The sequence below is a fragment of the Episyrphus balteatus genome, chromosome 3, assembly GCF_945859705.1.
Source record: "Episyrphus balteatus chromosome 3, idEpiBalt1.1, whole genome shotgun sequence".
Classification (NCBI taxonomy): Eukaryota; Metazoa; Arthropoda; class Insecta; order Diptera; family Syrphidae; genus Episyrphus; species Episyrphus balteatus.
This window is the reverse complement of record NC_079136.1, coordinates 24,408,685-24,428,326: the sequence shown is the minus strand read 5'-3', so window position 1 is coordinate 24,428,326 and position 19,642 is coordinate 24,408,685. Positions and strand designations below refer to the sequence as shown.

Here is a 19,642-nt window from a genome sequence, read left to right as displayed (position 1 = left end):
CAGAAAAACGTATCTATGATAATGTTTGTCTGAATCTTCAAATAAAACACCCTTTAATAAGGTAATCACAAATAAAATAATAAAACTTTAATACAATTTATCAATCTAAACATTTTAGTGTGCAATAAAGTCAAGAAGCAGTACTTAATATTTTTATTTCCACTTAAGTGGTTAACAGTTTACAAACCCCTTACTCAAGAGTTGTAAACTAAAAGTCTGATTGCCTATGTGATTTCAACTTGGTTCATTCCAATGTTTATCTGTCATACTTGAATTGAAAAAAATATCGATTTCCATATTTGAATGTTAAGTGAATCAAACAACAAAAACTTACAGAAAATTATTTCACCTTTTTTTTCCAGTAAAAATGTGTTGAGATAGATGAATGCTATTGTACAGTTTGAGACTTTGGAACATACATACAAAAAGAGAGACTATCGAAATCCCGTTTTCTAAAAATCGGTTGGTATAGCATTTTTGGTATCACATCACAACATAAATATTTGAAATGTTTTTCTGATTCATTTTCCTGGCCGTTATAACCGGCCCCTTATTAACGGTTCAACAAATATTTTTTGTACTTTGAAAGTACGACCTTATTCGCCAAAGTTTTTGCAGTTTTTAAGAATAATAACTATTTTTATTTTGTTTATTGGTTTCCTGGGCTCCTAGTCAACACTATCGACCCAGAGGATCGATCCTTAAAAAAAAAAACATTTATTTTATACGAATACGTGGCGATTCATGAAATTAATATTTAAGTATTTTCCAGTTAGTTTTAAAATCATTTTCATATTTCATTTTTATAAAATTTGTTTTGCATTTTTATTGCAATGCAATTTTAAAAATTTACTATCTTGTTTTTGCCCTGCTCGAGTAAATTTTTGTTTTGCAGAAGGTAAAGCTTAAGGTGATAAAACTTTTTAATTAAAAAAAAAAATGTGTATGGCGTATGAGTACTTTTTTACACCAATGTAGAAAATCAGTTCTCCCAAAAGATTTCTGCTAACAGGTAGAAACAGTTAATTCTTTTAAATTGAGTAAAAGCCGAACACCTTGCTATTCTCTGTATAACGGGTACCACAATAATTCCAATAATACAAAAAGGTAGTTTTAAATATGTTTATTTATTAAACCTAATTGAAATTTGTAATTAAAATCTAATACATTTAGATTTCGACAAATAAAGGTTTTTAGCAAAAAAACAGAAAAATAATTACAATTATTTTTTAATTATATTAGATATTATACCTATTTCACAAAATATACTTATTTGTGCAGTAGAAAAATATATATTGCTATATTTGACCTGTATAAAAGTCGTATTATTTTTAAGTATTTTTTTGATTTTGTTTTTAAATTACATCTTAAGTACAATAAATTAAATGAAAAAATTTAAACTTAATTCGACTAAAGTTGTAAATAAAAAATAATCGATAAAAAATATAATAAATCAAAAATTCGACACAAAATTATAACAGATTAATACTGCTCTAGCAATTGATTAGCTAAGTACAGAACAAAAAATTTATCTAAACTAAACTGAAATTAATGACCACAGTTTTTTTGATGCTTGATTTAAGGTTATTCGGGTAAACTCTCTTCGTTTTTACTGTATTTATCTTTATAGTTCTTCTCAGCTGTTTGTTTAAGAGTTGAGGCAGTGGCATAGCCCGTCTGATCGACCAATTGTCGTAAGTAGCCTCCTGGCATCTGAAGGAGAACATGTGGATGGTTTAGTTCAACAACTTGACCAGCATCCATTACGATAACACGATCACTATCCATGACTGTGTGCAGCCTATGGGCAATAGTCAGAACTGTGCAGTCTGCAAACTTGGTTCGAATTGTTCTTTGAATAAGTTTGTCCGTTCTGGAAGAAAAAATCAATAAAATCAGATAACATTTTGGGTAAAAACAAAAAAACTTACTCAGGATCCACATTAGCTGTTGCCTCATCCAGGATAAGGATTTTATTATTTCTGAGAATTGCCCTGGCCAGACATACCAGTTGCCTCTGACCCATGCTGAAATTTGAGCCACCATCGTACAAACGACAATTTAGACCTCCAATCAGTGTCGAGACATATGAGCGCAGCTCAACGTCTTCCAATGCCTTCCACATCTCAGCATCGCCCTTTGCTTCAAATGGATCTAAATTATAGCGAAGTGTTCCCGAGAACAAAACTGGATCTTGTGGAATGATGGAGATTCTACTTCGCAAATCGTGAAGTCCTACGGTATCAATATTAATACCATCAATCACGATTGCACCTTCATTGCAAGCCAAACGGAAGACCGATTGAATGATGGACGACTTTCCAGCTCCAGTTCTACCCACAATCCCAATTTTCTCTCTTGGTTTAATAACAAAGTTAAGATCATTCAACACAACAGGTTCTTCAGGAGAGTAACGTAGTTTAAAGTCATTAAACTCAATCTTTCCCTTATTTGGCCAGTCTACTGGTGGTTTGAATTTCTCTTGGGTTTCCAAAGGTGGTTCGGATGGAGTTTCAGTGTACTCAAGTATTCTCTCTACACTGGTCATTTGATTTTCAAGTTCGGCAGTCTGACGCATTCCCCACTGACACATGCCAACCATACTTATAGATTGCATAATAGCGAGACCAACATCTCCACTGTCGAAATTCTGACCAAGTACTAGGAAACTATAAGTCACCGCTGTTATGTATACAAAACAGATGAAATCAGACCATAAAGCAAAAGCACGTGTGCAAGCTAAGAAGAGGAACCAAGATGAAGTGTTTGTGTTTTGGTATTGATGGAATTCTTCTTCAAGGGCTTTTTGGGCTTCTAATGCTCGTATGGTGGTTAGGCCTTGGAATGTTTGATTTGTGAGAGAATAAATAGGACTTCGAGCTGTAAAAAGAGATGAAATAAATTCATTAGTCAATGGGTATTAAATATTTGAAGAATTTACTTACAAATTGATTCAATTCTTTTAACACTTCGACTGGTATTAACGTAGAGATAACGAACTAGATATAAGAAAGACACAACAATAAAGGCAGGAACCAGTAGCCAGAAGTTTGCTATAGCCACTATGATTAGAACTCCGGACACATCCGTAGCGAACTGAAAAATGAAAAATAAGTTTTGATTAAAAAAATTGTTGGATTTTTTTAAAATGCAACATTAGTAATTTAAAGACGAAAAAAGTAATAGAGTTAGCGGTTAGATACTTTGAAAGTAGCCTAAATTATGATTCAAAAGAATAGTACTTGAAAGGGATCATTAGCAGAATTATTATAGCCGTATCGTGGGGCATAAGCAAGCAGCTGTTAGAAACGTGTGTTCTACATTTTTATTGAAAGTGGATTAAAATAAGGGAATCGAATTACGGCATGCGATTACGATCGTACGTTAACGTTGTGATTATTGCTGTCTCTACTTAATCAGAAGGCAAAGATAGAGACACAAATCGTCAATACGATAACTTATGTACTTATGCTGTACCTAATTCGACCTGAGTATTCCAATTTGATCGAAACGAAATACCAAGTTTTAAACTTTCAAAGTGAAAAAGTTTCCCAAACTAGGGTTTTTTTTAAGTTATTTAAGGTTAAAAGAGTAGAAAATATCAGTTTTTTGTATATGTATAAGATAAGAAGATATTACATTATTTTAAGTATCTAACGACAGATTTCTTGACCAAGTTTAAGCTCTAGAAACTCGGTTAAAATAAAAATTAGAACTCATTTTGTTTCAATTTCATTTCCTCACCAAGTTTAAGGCCTCGAAACTCGAATTTAGAACTTGGTTTGAATTAGAACTTTGTTATTTTTAGGGGTTTTTTTTTATTGTTATTCATATTTTTTATACATAATACGGCGAACCCCACAGGCGGAGCACTATTGTGAAGCAGTAACGTGGGAAGGTTATGATCCCCTCGACATCGAGATCATAACAGCGCCGAGAAAAAGGAAGAAGAAGATATTTTTTATACATATATATTGTTTTTTTTTTCTCGCTTGAATTAAGTCAAATAAATAAATTAACTTTGGTTTAATTTCTTCTTTATATTTTGTATTTCATGTGTTTTTTTGTATAAAAATACACATAACGCGGCATTGCATTGCAACAGAATGGATGCCACAAGTGACAAAACAAATGTATTGGACATTTTTTTTTTTTTGATAAAATAAGTACATGTTGTAATGTTTTTGAGTCATAAATTTCGCATGTTGCAACAAAAAATGGTTCGGGTGTCACATTTTGTTTTATGTGCAGTAAAATTTGTCTAAAATAATAATTTATTACACTACTGGCCAACAATTTTCAACTTTTTAAACAAATGGTATGGATTTGGGTTCAGTTAGCTCAAAAATCATATTGGTTTCTTTAATATTTAATTTTTCATATTTGGGGGCATGTTCATACTAATTTTTAAGTTTTCCTTATATTGAGCGTTTATTGAAATTTTTCAGAAAAATTATTATCAAACTTTTTGTATTTGGCCTAAAAATTGCATTCGTTTCTTTCTAGAAGCTTTATTTTTTGAAGTATTTTATTTTTCACATTTTGGGGGTAATTTTGTACTAATTTTAAAGTTATGCTTATTTTAACTGTTTGTTAACATTTTCCAAACCTATTGTATTTGGGTCCACTAAGTCTGAAAATCAGACTGGTTTATTTTTTTTTTTTTTTTTGATATTTTAATTTTTCACATTTTGGGGGTAATTTCAATCTATTTTTTTTTATAGTTTTTCTTATCACTTGCTTTTTTAAAGTTTCGCTGAAAAAATTTATTTTGAATGTAAGTTCAGTAAGCCCTGATTTTTCAATCGTCAGTTAGACTATCAGAAAAATAAATGTCAATATAAAAAAAAACTTTTATTCCCAGGAATAGGAATAAGCTCTATCTGAGGTTTATCTGACTATTGAAAAATTGGCCCTAAGTAAAATAAAAATACAAACAAAGATTTTTTTAATAAAAAAAAATTTGTATGAATTTGTATGCCTTTATATGTATATGAATAATTTAAAAACCAGAGCTGCTTGAAAAAAAAACCAATGTTGTTATCGGAATCAGCACCCTCCATTTAGTAAGAAATGATAAACAACGGTCTGGAAAATGTTTGTGTGTTGGGCAGTGTTATTATTCGGAAAAAAGCGAAAACAAAAAATGTCTGCGTGGTCACCAACTTTTGTTTTGTATTAATGGTTGTAAGTTTTACTCTTCTAAAGATTGATATCGAAAATGTAAAAGTGTTTTACCTACTATTCTAACTTATTTTGTAAAGTTATAATTTGTTTTGTAGAGAATATCAGCTAAAAGTACAATTCCCCTATGGAAATCGTTTTCATTGTTGGGTAATTTTTTGAATTAAATAAAAAATAAGAATAATTTTAATCTAGATTTGAATTATGTTTAAGTTTATTGCTTCGAAACTGAAAATTTGGTCACCGTGTCTATTGTATCCATATCGCATACTGCAAGTTAATATGTATGTTTTTAATAAAATATAGTTTTTTTAAATTAAATATATTTATGTATTTTTACTTGCTCTATAGGGTAAGTATTGCCTTTGTGTCAAACAAAATTTCAAGCTTTAAATCAAAACCAACGATGGTGGAGAAAATATAGAAAACGTTTTGTGAGTCAGTTCGGTACTATGGCGTTGCCATTTTTTCCAAAAATTGACATAATTTTTAGTTAATCTCGTATATTTCATCAAAGGATAGACAAATTTTATTTAAAATTCACATATATGTATGTTTTATGACATATATGTATGTCTTACCATTTTGAAGTGTAAAACTAAATAAAAAAAAAAAAAAAATGTAAAATAATAAAAAAAAATTAATTTAAAAAAAATGTTTTTTTTTAGTTTTTTCAGAAACCTGAACCAAAATGTTTAATTTCCAATTATTTAGGTTTCAAGGTATATAACGTTAAACTAAATGAGCAAGAACAACAGAGCCGTGCACTTTATTTTGTCTTATTTATACCTAGTAAAAATTATTCTCAAGTGATCTCTTATACTTGGCCAATCCAGTTACTAGTTACGTGAAAAAAAAACAAAGCATTTCTTTAATTTTAGCTTATAAATGAAAGCTGTGCAAAACCGGAAATAGATGATAGGAAAGAATTTATTTTGATACAAAAATTCATAATAGAATATCTAAATATTGACGACTTTTTGTAGGAAATAGCATTAATATAGTGTTATTTTTCTTTAGTAGATATGATCACAGTCTGTTGGAAAAAAAAGTTGCCTTTTCAAGTACAGTTTACATTTATAACCCATGTTTCTTATAGCTAATATTACTATTTATTATTGTTTCTTACTTTCGGTTACTTCCCAATCATACAGTTTAGTATACTCACATATAAACAGTCAATAAGTGTATGAGGCAAATCTCCATCCACTGTTCGTATATCCTTGGAAAATCGATTCAATATTCTTCCCGATGAATTCTTATTAAAGAAATACATACTCGCTCGAGTTATACCACGAAACAATCGATCGTGTAATTTTAAAGAAATTCTAAGGCACATTTTAAAGAAACCAAAAGTTCTAACAAGAAATATTAAAACTGTTGTTGCCAACAACACTGAATAAAATATCACAATATTTGTTCGACGACTTTCTTCATTTGTTGATTTAATTAAATCCTCTTCAATTGCAGTCATATTTTGACTTAAAGTTGTTTCATTTAGATGAGCAATCATATCTTGACGTGTTAAGGCCACATTTTCTTCCCAAATAACCCTGAAAGTAAATTAAATTAATTTCGTTACAAATTCAATCAAAAATTTAACGTACCATCTTGAGATAAAGTAATCCACACCAGTCAACATTACTCGAGACAACACAAAAAGTCCAAGTATGAAAAATAAAGCCAGCGTACTCTCCAAAGCCTTAAAGTATGAAGCATAGACACCAAACTTAACGGAACCCACCATTTGGACCTCTTTATTGTCATCAGCGAGGTCCTCCGTTGGCATTTGTTGATGCATATGCTCAAGACTTTTCTCACTATCACTCTTCGAGATCTTGCTATGAATGCTGATTGTGTCTCCCCCTTCATCATGATTACTATGCGACAGGAACTCAAACTGTTTCGATTGCCGAAGCTCTTGAAAGCTTCCTTGGGCGACAATTCGACCAGCACCCATTAAAATCAGTTTCTCAACATCGAACAGGTATTGAATTTGATGCGTCACCAGAATTCGTATTTTACCCACAAGGAAATCTCTGATGCAGTTTTCGAAAATATGTTTACCCACATGGGTATCCACAGCAGATAGGGGATCATCCAAGAGGTATATATCGGCTTTCCGATAAATTGCTCTCGCAAGATTAACCCGAGCCCTTTGACCCCCACTCAAACTCACACCTCGTTCACCGACAACGGTCAGATCTCCATAGGGCAGAATTTCCAGATCTCTTTCTAAAGCACAAACCCTTAGAACCTTGTGATAACGTCTTTCGTTGTAATTTTCAATGAATATGATGTTATCCCGGATAGTTCCTTCGAAAACCCAAGGCTCCTGAGAGGCATAACTGATTTTTCCATCTACACTCACTGAGCCTTGATTCAGTGACACCTCTCCCAACAGGACATTTAAGAGTGTAGACTTTCCAGCTCCAACAGGTCCAACAACAGCTGCCAATGTATTCCGTTGAATGTCAAGATTAAAGTCCTCAATGGCAGCATTCTTATTATCGTCCATTTTGTTCCAAGACGCATAAGCATTCTTCAGAACTACACACTTCTTATCAGCATTAGGGTTGAATTTTCTATTTATAACTATTGGACTCAAGGGAGGAACGATTGCGTTTCCATTAATTTCACTCGTTTTGTCTATAACGATTGTGGGCCGTCGAATTTCATCTTTGGATTTCTTTGGTTTCTCTAGATCTTCAGCTTCGAGTAAGAATTCTTTACAACGATTCGCCGATACAACAGCTTCAGCACAGAATGTTATAGCCAGAGGCCAAAAATGCACCATAGACTCGTTAAGCATGCTAAAGTATGAAGATACAGTGAATACCCTCTTTGCTGTTATCGCATCTCCCATGTAGACATACGACACTATACTCAAAAAGACCGATAGCTTTGAGATCATTGTTGTACAGCTCAAAGCTGCATAGATGTAGGAAGTTCCCCGAATAGCATTGACCTCTTTTAGACGAACTTGAGCTATAACCTTAGCAAATGACTTTTCCCATGCGTACATTTTTATCACCTGAACACCTTGGATAATCTCATTCATAAGTTTCACTCTAACGTCTGTTCGCTCAGCAGTTAAACGTCTGTAGTATGCTGCTTTTTTAGCAACCCAGGCTTGTAGTGGAATAAAGCTTAGCATGAAAGATACACCGAGCACAGCTGAAAGGCCAATTTCCCTATACATTAGGTATCCAATCAGCAGTGATTCGAGTGGACCTTTCCACAAATCATGAAGGAAGCACAGAGCGACGTCAAAACGTCCCAAATCATTTGATATAATATTAATAGCTCTTCCACGTAATCCATCATTTGAGGCACTTTTATTGACTTTTAAGCATTTTCGGTATACCAGACCCGAAAGACCTAAACGAACTTTTGTGCCCACTTGGAAGATATAGAATATAAATGGATGGAATGTTATAATAGGCAACAAGGAACATATTACAATGCCCAATGCGTACATGTAAGCATCGTCTTTGGTTAAGGTATTTTGTTCAGCAACAAAATATGATACCAAGTTTCCAAGAAACAATGGTTGTAGAGCTCTGAAATTAAAGATACAAATAATTAAGAAATTATTGTGGGCAAAAGATAGTGTAAACATACTTCGTTGCAGATTCCAGTACTGAGTAGAAAAAACCAAGAGGTACAAATTTTGATCCGTACACACGAAATATCAGCTTGACAATACTTGGTTTTTTCTTAAGTTTTTCATCTTCCCAAAGACGTCCAAAGATCTCAGTCACACGTTCACTGCCAAGATCTTTTTTATGCTCGTACAATTCTTCGTCGGTAAGAGGTCCTTGAAGTCCTCGCCGAAATAAGTCTTTCATCCACCTATAAAATATAAAGTAAAAATGTTGTTAAAAATTAAAAACTATTTGTAGTTATTAATTAAAGTGCAATAAGGTCACTTAAAGTTTAGAATTTCATCCAGAAAAGTGCATACAAAGAAATTAAACAAGAAAAATAAATTATCTAAGTAAACTTTTACGTTTGTTCTTATCGACAGGTTGAATTTAAATTTTCACAGATAAAACTATATAATGATTTGTCAGTTCGTGGAAGTATAAATTGATCCCCAGTTGAGCCATTATGATATTCATTCAATGACAAAAGAGAATAGAACATCGCTTATGATGTTATGTCCTATTAGATTTGATGACGAATATCATTTTTCATTTGATCCATTTTTAACATTTTTTCTTAAAATATTGCATTTAAATAATCAGTTAATTGAAAAAATCAGATTATTCAAAACATTCTATAGCAACCCCATGTTCGTAATATGTTTGTCCTTCGGGAAACGAGATAAATAATTTCGGACAACTATTCCCACCATTTTGTTGTATGATTTATTTTCCAAAGTTGTTTGTGAGTAAAACAACTATCTTACTTTCATTCACTTGTGGTATAAGTAGTCAGCGGCTACAAAATCATAGACACCCACAAAGTTCATTTTAACAAATTTATAATTGTGATAATATTTTTAGGGGGCACTGTGGCGTATGCGTTATTTTTTACTTGAACATTTTGAATGGCTAATTTGAATTTTTCTATTGTTAAGCAATCAATAAGCCCACGAATTGAACATTGTTGATCATTCTCTTAGTACTGGTAAAATAGGTATTTAAAAAATAAAAAATTGTTACACTTGTTAAACTTGGTAAAAAGTTTGCTTTTGGGATGAGAACCAAGAATAAATAAAATGCACGACTGGGTCGCACGTATTTGCTCTTGTAGTTCAAAGTATCTTTATCTTAAACATCTATTGGAAATTAAAGATTTTGTTTAGTGTCGAGAAAAAAAAATTAAAGAAAAAATCGAAAGTTGAAAAAAAAATCCAAAATTAAAAAAAAAAAAATTTCAAAAACTTTTTTTTAAATTTGTTTATACATTTAACACTTCAAAGTGATGTCTTAAAATTTTGAATAAAATTGACTTGTGCTTTGATCAAATATATGAACTTAAAAAATTGTCAATTTTGGAAAAACGGCAACGCTATATTTGCTTTCTCCGAATTTTTTGAGAAAAAATAAAAACGCAGTTTTGTTAGAATCAATAAGAGTATAACGTACACCAAAATCGTTAGAGCCGTTTTCGAGAAAATTGCAATACCTCGAAAACGTTGTATGGGAGATATGCGTTAAAAAGGAGATATTAAAAAAATAAAAAAAAAGGAAATTACGTAAAAATCATCTGTACCAAGTTTCAAGCAAATCCATCCATCCGTTTAGACCCTAGCTCGATGTACAGATGGACGCACAGACGCACACACGCACAGACGCACAGACCGACGCGACGGACGGCATGACGAAAACCACTTTTTTGATCTTCTTTTTTTTCTACACGAAACCAATACTTGCCCTATAGAGCAAGTAAAAAAGTCTATACAAAAAGTTGGGTGGAAGGGTGTTTTTTAGCGGACAAGAGGGAGGGGGTGAAGGCCAAAAATATAGTGAACAAAATTATTTGTGGAATATCATCATATGACACATGTTTTTAAGGTATTTTTTGATGCTGAATTTAATGACATAATACGATTGCTCTCAGAAAAGTTATTGCCGATTAAAAAAAAAAGGGTCCTTATTTTTTGACCTCAACAGGTAAAATATAACCGAAACCCATGTGAAAAAACATGCTACACTGATGAAATTCGGGATGAAGGTTTTAGATAAAGTAGGGACAAAGCACTCAAAAAGTTCTTGAAAATATTTTTAGTAAAAGGGTGTTTTTTTTTTTGATGGGTTGAGTTATGTGTGAGAAAGGTATCATAAAATCTGACTTCAATTTTATTAATTTTTAAAACTTGATGGAAAAGTTTCGTTTGGTATAAGAATTAAGAATCTATACAGTGTGTTTTTTTTTTTAAGAAATAATGAAATTCGGAATTGGTAACACAAAAACTGGGAAAAAATTTTTACACCAATGAAAATTGGTGGTTTTCATTTGAAAGGATGTTTTTTTTAGGTAAGGAGAAAATATGGGTATATTGGAAAAAGTGAGTAGATAATAATAGTGGTACCCTATGGAAAGTCAGCAATTAACTTACTTTTGAGATTAGAAACAAGAATCTAAAGTGTCTAAAAAAAATATCATGGTTAAAAGGGTGTTTTTTTAAGTGAAAACAAAAATGATTGGCCAACCTAATGAAATTTGGGAAAAACATTGAATTTGGGATAGAAAGCAAGAATAAAAAGTTTTCATAAAAAAATTTAGGTTAAAGGGTGTTTTTTCTCGAAGAGACAGTAAACCTGTAACACTGTGCAAGTTTTTTGAAAAAAAATTTTGAGACAGGTGCGCGATTGATTGTTTCGCCCTATTTCGGACCCGAGAAATCGATTGGCGTCATTAGTTTTTCAGTTTATCGGTACGACTTCGAACAAAATTTTTTTTGAAAGTTTTTTTAATTATTTTAAGTATTTTCAACTGTTTTTAGTCATTTTTCAATCAAAAACAATGTTTATATTGCTAATTATTCTGCACAAACGTTTTTTGCTACCAGTAGAAAGACATTATAAACAATTTTGAACAATTTATTTGAAAATTTAGTGATCTTTTTTTTTAAATTAAAAAAAATCGAAATTTTTTACATTGTTTATCATTTTTGTTCTCTTTTGCACAAATACATTGCATGTTTTCTGTTAAAAATTAATTTAAGTGTTAATTTAGTGTTGGTTAAACTTCGACAGTCTATCGATTGCATCGATAACAAACAAATATCGAGTATATCGATACTTCACAAAACTATCGATAGTTTCAATACTTCCAAATTATTTTACCACATTTGGAAGTATTGAAACTATCGATAGTTTCAATACTTCCAAATTATTTTACCACAAGGCTACCGATATTATCGATAGCTTTGAATGAATTTTTCTGATTGTGGATTCGAGTTCAGTAACCCAAAAACCTTCAGAAAATTATATTTTGATTCTTGTGGCAAAAAAAGTTTAATTTGGTTGGCCAGTGTTGTTTCTGATTCAAAGATCGCTACTTAAATTTTAAATATCTCGGGCAATAAAAGAGATATCGGAAAGATTTAAATTTTTTGAAAGAATAAAACTAGCTCTTATAGGCACCGTTACAAATTAATTCATAATGAATTACTCCACATAAAAGCATTACCTCGAAAACAGCCAAAATTACGTTTTTTTGACATTTTCTAACGGTTATGTTTCAAAAACGTAGGCCAATCAAATTTTTCTGACTTCAGATTCGGATTCAGCACCCAAAAAACTATTAGAAAAGTATATTTTCGTTCTTGTGGCAAAAAACTTGTTGACCAGTGTAATAGGCTTTTCTCACAAACTGGGTGTCATAGACTACACATTAGGGTGGTCCAAAATACAATTTTTTGGATTTTCAAAAAGGCTCAGCGATTAAAAGGTGCTAAATGGGTCGGTTAGCTTATAAGTAAAATTTCATTTTATTATTTTAAGCCTAAGTGCCTCCGGATTGTGGTTTCATTTTTGAAAAAAGCTGATTTTTGCCTAAAAACCACATACGCTTTGCTTAATTTATTATGATCTCATTTCTTATACAAGGTAATTTAAGAGGATTTGCCAAAAAGCAAAGAAGGGCCCCCGTTTAGCCAAGAAGGGCAATTTTCTAAAAAAATGATTTAATTATGAAAAAATATTATTAAAAATTAACCGTTATACTTACAACAACATGTTATACCTTTTTGTTGAGCCCAAAATCTCTTTTTTATTTTGCTTTCAAATTAATCTGTTTTATAAAACAGTTTTTAAAAAATTAATTTTTAAAATCAAAATTTTGAAAAAAAAAAATGTTTTAATTTGCGAACTAATTTTTTTTCAAAATTTTATGTGATTAAGTACTATTTAAGTTTTCAAAATTCAATGCTCTTATTTGTTTTCAAGCAAAAACAGAAAACCGGATGCAAAAATGTTTTGTCGTTTTTGAGAAATTAAAAAAAACCAAAACTACATTTTTCTAAGACTTATTAATTAATTTATGAAACATTATATGTTTCTTTTATTATTTCCAAGGTGAAAATCTGAAGTTTGAATATGTTTCCTTTGCATTAACTACAATTCTACCAAGTTTCAAGATTTTAGGGTATTCAGAAGTATACTTTTTAATAAATGATATTAATTTTACCAAAATGGGTGGTTACCACGCCCACGAATGTAAAATCTCAATTTTTCAATTTTTTTCTTTGTATGTACTTCAAGATCCATGACCATAACAAGTTTCTATGAAAACTAGAAGTTTGCCATAATTTTTATCACTTGTTAGTTATTATGTTAGTGAGTAAATCAGCTACTCTTTTTGCGATTTTTGAAAGCCTTTTTCTCAGAAACTACTAATCCTACGTAGCTCAAAGGAGGAGCTTGATTTGGACTATGTTAACAAATAAAACGAGTTTGAAATGTTTGGCATTATTTAAACAAAAGTTAGAATGGTTCGAAAGCGACTTGAGTTGTTTCCTAAGAGTGTAGGACCAAAGTTCATAGAGAACTTGGCTGGGAAACCGGAGGCAGAAGATAAAGTCTGATTATAACCAAACTTTATATTATTGTTCTATTTACAGTTTGGCACCTTTTTATCACTGTGCCCGTAAAAAAATCAGCAAAAAAAATTCTCCATACATTTGTGACCCAGCCTACTACACATACTAGAAAAAAGTGTCTAAATATTTTAAATCACCATTTAAGTTGCTTCCTGTTGTGTGAACGGTACATACAATTATCTTTACAAAAACATTTTTTGTTACAACTTACAAGGTTGATACCACAAATTTCACAAAGAAAAGTGTAAGCGTTTTCATTGTTAAACTAATTTCATATTAAACAAAGCTAAAGCTATTAATAGGAATACAAATTATGTTTTGGGTTGATTTATTTCTGATAAAATTCACTCATTGATGGCAGTGTTTGCTTTGCTATTTGCTGTGCATTACACAAATAATAATGGGGTGTACTCATGCTATGACGTTATAGCATCTTTTATCGATAAACATTTTTATTCTACAAAAGATACGAGGGAAATACAGTTTGCTATAAATGCGTAATGTGATGAAATTGGTGAAGCCGGCGCACTCAAAACAAAGGCAATTTATACGCAGCAGTTCAGTACAGAATATTTGTTTTGTTTCAATTTTTGTACGAGGATTGGAAAAATTAATAAAAAAAAAATTAAAAATGGAAAGCAGTTTTTTTTTTCGACTACTGTAATGATTCACAAAAAGAATTTATCCTTTATTAAGATTGTTTTCAGTTTTGGGAAATCCCAACTTTGAGATTTTTTGTGACTCTCACAAATTGTGAGTTCGGGAGAGAATAAGGCTTTTAAACATGTTCGCTCCAGCCTGAGAAACTATTTTCATCAAGTCTTCCAGTTTTGAAATGTTCCATTATTTGGGCAATAAGATGGAGATGACGTTGGAATAGTTTGTTCCGGAATACAAAACCGGGAGGCTTGCCGCCGATATCTGAGGTCAACCCGGCAAACCCCACAGACGGATCACTAGTGTGAAGCAGATACGTGGGATATTGATGATCCCCTCGACATCGAGATCATAACAGCGCCGAGAAAAGTAAGAAGAAATAAATAAAGATTACAATCAGATATGACAATTTTACGGTGATAAAGAATCAAAAAATGGGTCCCGCAGTTTTTTTGGCCCGTATCTTTTTCGAGCTCTATCTCAAACTAATCGCAAATAAGGCCAAACTTTTGAAATTAAATGTTTTTGAGCCGTTATTATAGGATCTTGTCATAGCACCGTTTTCTTGTTTTCTCAGTTTCTCTTAAACGATTCAACCGATTTTAAGGTGTTTTTTTTTAAATAACAGGATTAGGCCTGTATTTCTACCTAGTTTCTGTTCTCAGGCTCTCTCTCCTTTTGTATAAAGCAACTGAGCCGCTCTAGTTCTATATTTGAAAGATTCTATTTTCAGCATGTGGTACTAGACTGGGCCAAAAAAACAAAATATTTTTTTTTCTTGTTCAGGATGATGAAAAAAAAATTTGGTGAAAATTTGAGCCGTTAAAAAAAATTTTAAGAGGTCTATCATCGGTGTTTTTTATTTTTATACATGATATGATGTTTTACAACTGAACTGCTAGACAATCAAAGTAAAAAAAATTTCTGTTCATTTTTTCTTATATAAAATTAAATTTCCTACAAAAAAGATCTAATTGAAAATTTTCGTCAGACGAGCCGTATTCGAGTAATTAAGCTTTTTAAATCGAAGTGTTTTTTCAATTTGACTTTTTCACTTTGGAATTTTGTGATGAGCAAATAAGTGAATAGAAAAATAAAACCACGACAGATTCTTATGGGAAATTTAATTCTCTACAAAAAAGGTCTTAGAGTAATTTTCCCTAAATTGAGTTCTAAAGAAGTTATTCACGATTTAAATCGAGAAAAAAATTAAAATATCAATTTTCAATTTCAAAATTTTCTAATTCACTGAAAATTCAATATTTTCATTAGCAAAAAAGGTCTTAGAGTAATTTTCCCTAAATTGAGTTCTAAAGAAGTTATTCACGATTTAAATCGAGAAAAAAATTAAAAAATCAATTTTCAATTTCAAAATTTTCTAATTCACTGAAAATCCAATATTTTCAAATTAGCAAGATGTTTTCTTATAGGGACTTAAACGTTCTATAAAAAGTTCCTTGGCAGCAAATTAATTGCTTTAACCGTTTAGAAGATAATCGTATTCAAATCGCAATGCATACTTGTCATAAGAAAACTATTGAAATCAGTGGGCATTGGTTTTGATACGAATATCTTCTTAACGGTTAAAGCAATTAATTTGCTGCCAGGGAACTTTTTATAGAACGTTTAAGTCCCTACAAGAAAACATCTTGCTAATTTGAAAATATTGGATTTTCAGTGAATTAGAAAATTTTGAAATTGAAAATTGATTTTTTAATTTTTTTCTCGATTTAAATCGTGAATAACTTCTTTAGAACTCAATTTAGGGAAAATTACTCTAAGACCTTTTTTGTAGAGAATTAAATTTCCTATAAGAATCTGTCGTGGTTTTATTTTTCTATTCACTTATTTGCTCATCACAAAATTCCAAAGTGAAAAAGTCAAATTGAAAAAACACTTCGATTTAAAAAGCTTAATTACTCGAATACGGCTCGTCTGACGAAAATTTTCAATTAGATCTTTTTTGTAGGAAATTTAATTTTATATAAGAAAAAATGAACAGAAATTTTTTTTACTTTGATTGTCTAGCAGTTCAGTTGTAAAACATCATATCATGTATAAAAATAAAAAACACCGATGATAGACCTCTTAAAATTTTTTTTAACGGCTCAAATTTTCACCAAATTTTTTTTTCATCATCCTGAACAAGATTTTCGAAGTAACTTTCAAAAAAAAAAAAATTTTTTTTTTTGGCCCAGTCTAATGTGGTACCTCTACTAATTAATTAGCAATTTTATACCAATCCACTGGATAAGAGAGAAACCTCAAACCGAACTTAGAAAGCATAAAATAATACAAAGTCAAAAAATGAAATAAGTTCAACCCGAGAAAACAATGATGATATAACAGATGTGCCTGAGGATTGATCACGTATTTACATATATCAAATATTTAATGAGCAAACAAAAGATTTTGCCAAATATAGTTTTTTTTTTTTAATCCCAATATAAAGCCAAAAACAAAAAAAGGTGAATTGACAAGTGTGAAAGCATTTTTAAAAATATTGATTATATTAAAACAATACCGTTTCTCTAATTAAAATGTTGTTAGTACCTATAGGAGGAAAAAAAAACGCAACGTAAAATCTTAAATGGTCAACGTTGATTTAATGTTGAAAAAATTAACAAATTAACACAAAACATATTTAAATTAAAATTGAAACACCGCAGCATAAGCAAATTTAAAAATTTTGTCGGACTTAAGCTTTTATTGCATGGTATCACCCTAATTTCCAAAAGTGAGATAGCACGTTGCGTTGGTAAAGCATTCGCCTTGTGACCTAGGAGTTGTAGGATCGATCTGCCTACAATTTTTCTTTTTTTTTTTATTTAAATTGATGCTTTTTTTTCAAATTTGAAAAAACTTTGATTTAAAACTACAAGCCACTTTAAAGTAACGTTGTTCTACTTTGATTTCAAAATTATCGTCTGCAACGCAAAATCATTCCGAAAAATAGTTGAATAATTGAGGTTTGGTTTTCGTTGATTTTAAGTCGTTTTTTTCCTCAGTGAGTTTTTTAAATGTTTTATTATGGTTGCATAACCATAATAGTTATAATAATAGTGTAGTTTTTTAAATGTTTTATTATGGTTGATTAATTGAGGTTTGGTTCTCGTTGATTTTAAGTCGTTTTTTTCCTCAGTGTAGTTTTTTAAATGTTATAAGACATCCATTTACTGTTAATTCATATAATTCTCATTTAAATGTTCAATATTCTAAATTAATACTTCATGTTTAATCACTTTAAAATAATTTATGTTTGTAATCATATATTTCATTGATTTAAAATTATTTCAAAAATCATATAAAAGGCAGAGCTTGATTCAAAACAAATCACTCTTGTTTGATATTTCATTGAGCAAAGGTTGCCTAGCGCTAACGTTCTCAAAAAAGTATCACACCAGGGGGAGTGGCTTTAATTATAAGCCAACCTTAAATCGTTTAATTATTTTTTATTATTTACGACGTTTTCTTCAAAGCGCCTAAATATTTTACAAAAAGTAGTTCAACGCAGTTTATGGTTGCCAACTATTTTCATTTAACGTAATTTAAATTTCTCAATTATTTTATTAATAAAATTGTTTATATTCATATTTGAAAATACAACAAAACATCTTTTCATTCATCTTTGTTGGTGAATCAATTTTCTTTTTGTTTAATACCTTTGTTCGTTTATCTGTTCAACGTTTACTACGGTCTTCGGACAGTATAAGCGCCTCAGAATATAAATAAACAAAGCTGCGATTTCTAGATTTGTGACAGATAATTTGAGAACTGATACTACACAATAGTGTGTCGTCACACCCACAAACATCAAGGACGAAAACCTGGTCCTACAATGTTTTATTATTAAAAATTCGATATAAAAATTTGCTGTATTTTATTTACAGAAAAATATCGCTCATTCTCTTTTGAATTTTATCAAATTATTACATAAGCTTACCTACAGATACTTTTTCAATATTAATTGTAATTCGTTCCATTTACGTTATTTGACTAGGCAAGTAATTGTGTGACGGATCAGTTTGGTTTGATTCCAAGCATTTAGAATATCAGGCCAACAAGTTGTTTTTACATCACATAAATGTAATATGTGTATGAAATTTTTATCAAATTACAGTTTTTTAACACATTAAGTATAAATTCGATAATTCAAATCGTGTTTTTTTTATTTTGTTGTCCTCTCAATTTGTTTTCGAGTTATTATAGTAGGTATTGTATAGTAAGCCAATTACAGTCAATTAAGATTCGGATACATATTAATTCATCAACAAATACAAACCAATTAATGGGAAAAAAAAGAAAAATGTGACAATACTATTGGAGTCCATTATGTACACATATCAAACACAAACAAACAATTGTACTGAATACCCGTATAGTAATTTAATAACAATCGTTAATTCATCATCATCACATATATTATTTAATTGATTACAACAACAATCATGAACATGGTAACCTACTTCAATCTTCTGAGTTTTGTGATTTATGAAAATACATACATTCATCTTGGAAAGAGTTTTTGCCATCTAATGTAGAAATTGTATTGTTAAATGGAATTTTCTAAATTGAATAGTAGTTGTTTTTAAACAATAAACATTAAACACTTAAACTTATTTTTCATTATAAGAGTGTACATTTTACTACATACTAAATCTACAACACAAAAGTGTAAAACGTTGTCTTTGTCTGAGATGATTATATTAAACAACTATACTGGCTCGTTTAAAATGTAACAAAGTTTTTCTTTAACCTCAAAAATTTCATTACGACCACGTTTAAAAAAAATTAGAGAAAAACATACAGCCCGTAACACTTGGATAGCCTCACCCACAGTAATTTTAAAAATCATGACGTTTTTTTACCGACTTCCAAAAAGGAGGAGGTATTCAATTCAAGTCTGTATTTTTTTTTTTTGTTTTTACATTACATTTACTCATTACTTTGGACTGAGTGAACCAATTTTGATAATTCTTTTTGTATGGGAAAGCTGGTGGCTGCAATGTGGTCCCTTTTAAATTTCGTTCAGTCATGGCCATAGTAACTATTAGAAAAACTATAAAACCCTGGATCCAGAGGCGGATTTACAAATTTTCAAGATATAGGCTTTTCAGTTTTTGCCGCCCTTGACCCTTCATTTGTTTTTTACCGACTTTCAAAAAAGGAGGTATTCAATTCGCCTGTATTTTTTTTTTTTTTTTTTTTTTATGTTTGTTACCGCATAACTTTGGACTGAGTGAA

The 19,642-nt window shown here is 30.6% G+C and overlaps 1 protein-coding gene across 1 annotated transcript in view; it reads right to left on the bottom strand.

The window, feature by feature from the left end:
- Positions 1-1,469: 1,469 nt before the first annotated feature.
- The window catches only part of LOC129913399 (probable multidrug resistance-associated protein lethal(2)03659), a 29,084-nt gene continuing 10,911 nt past the window's right edge, over positions 1,470-19,642 (bottom strand). The window contains exons 2-7 of the mRNA XM_055992029.1: positions 8,809-9,039; positions 6,792-8,747; positions 6,353-6,737; positions 2,946-3,096; positions 1,932-2,880; positions 1,470-1,873 (exon numbers count right to left, since the gene is read on the bottom strand). Coding sequence (XP_055848004.1) covers positions 1,585-1,873; positions 1,932-2,880; positions 2,946-3,096; positions 6,353-6,737; positions 6,792-8,747; positions 8,809-9,039 — 3,961 coding nt within the window. The 3' untranslated portion in view covers positions 1,470-1,584. The remainder of the gene's footprint in view (positions 1,874-1,931; positions 2,881-2,945; positions 3,097-6,352; positions 6,738-6,791; positions 8,748-8,808; positions 9,040-19,642) is intronic.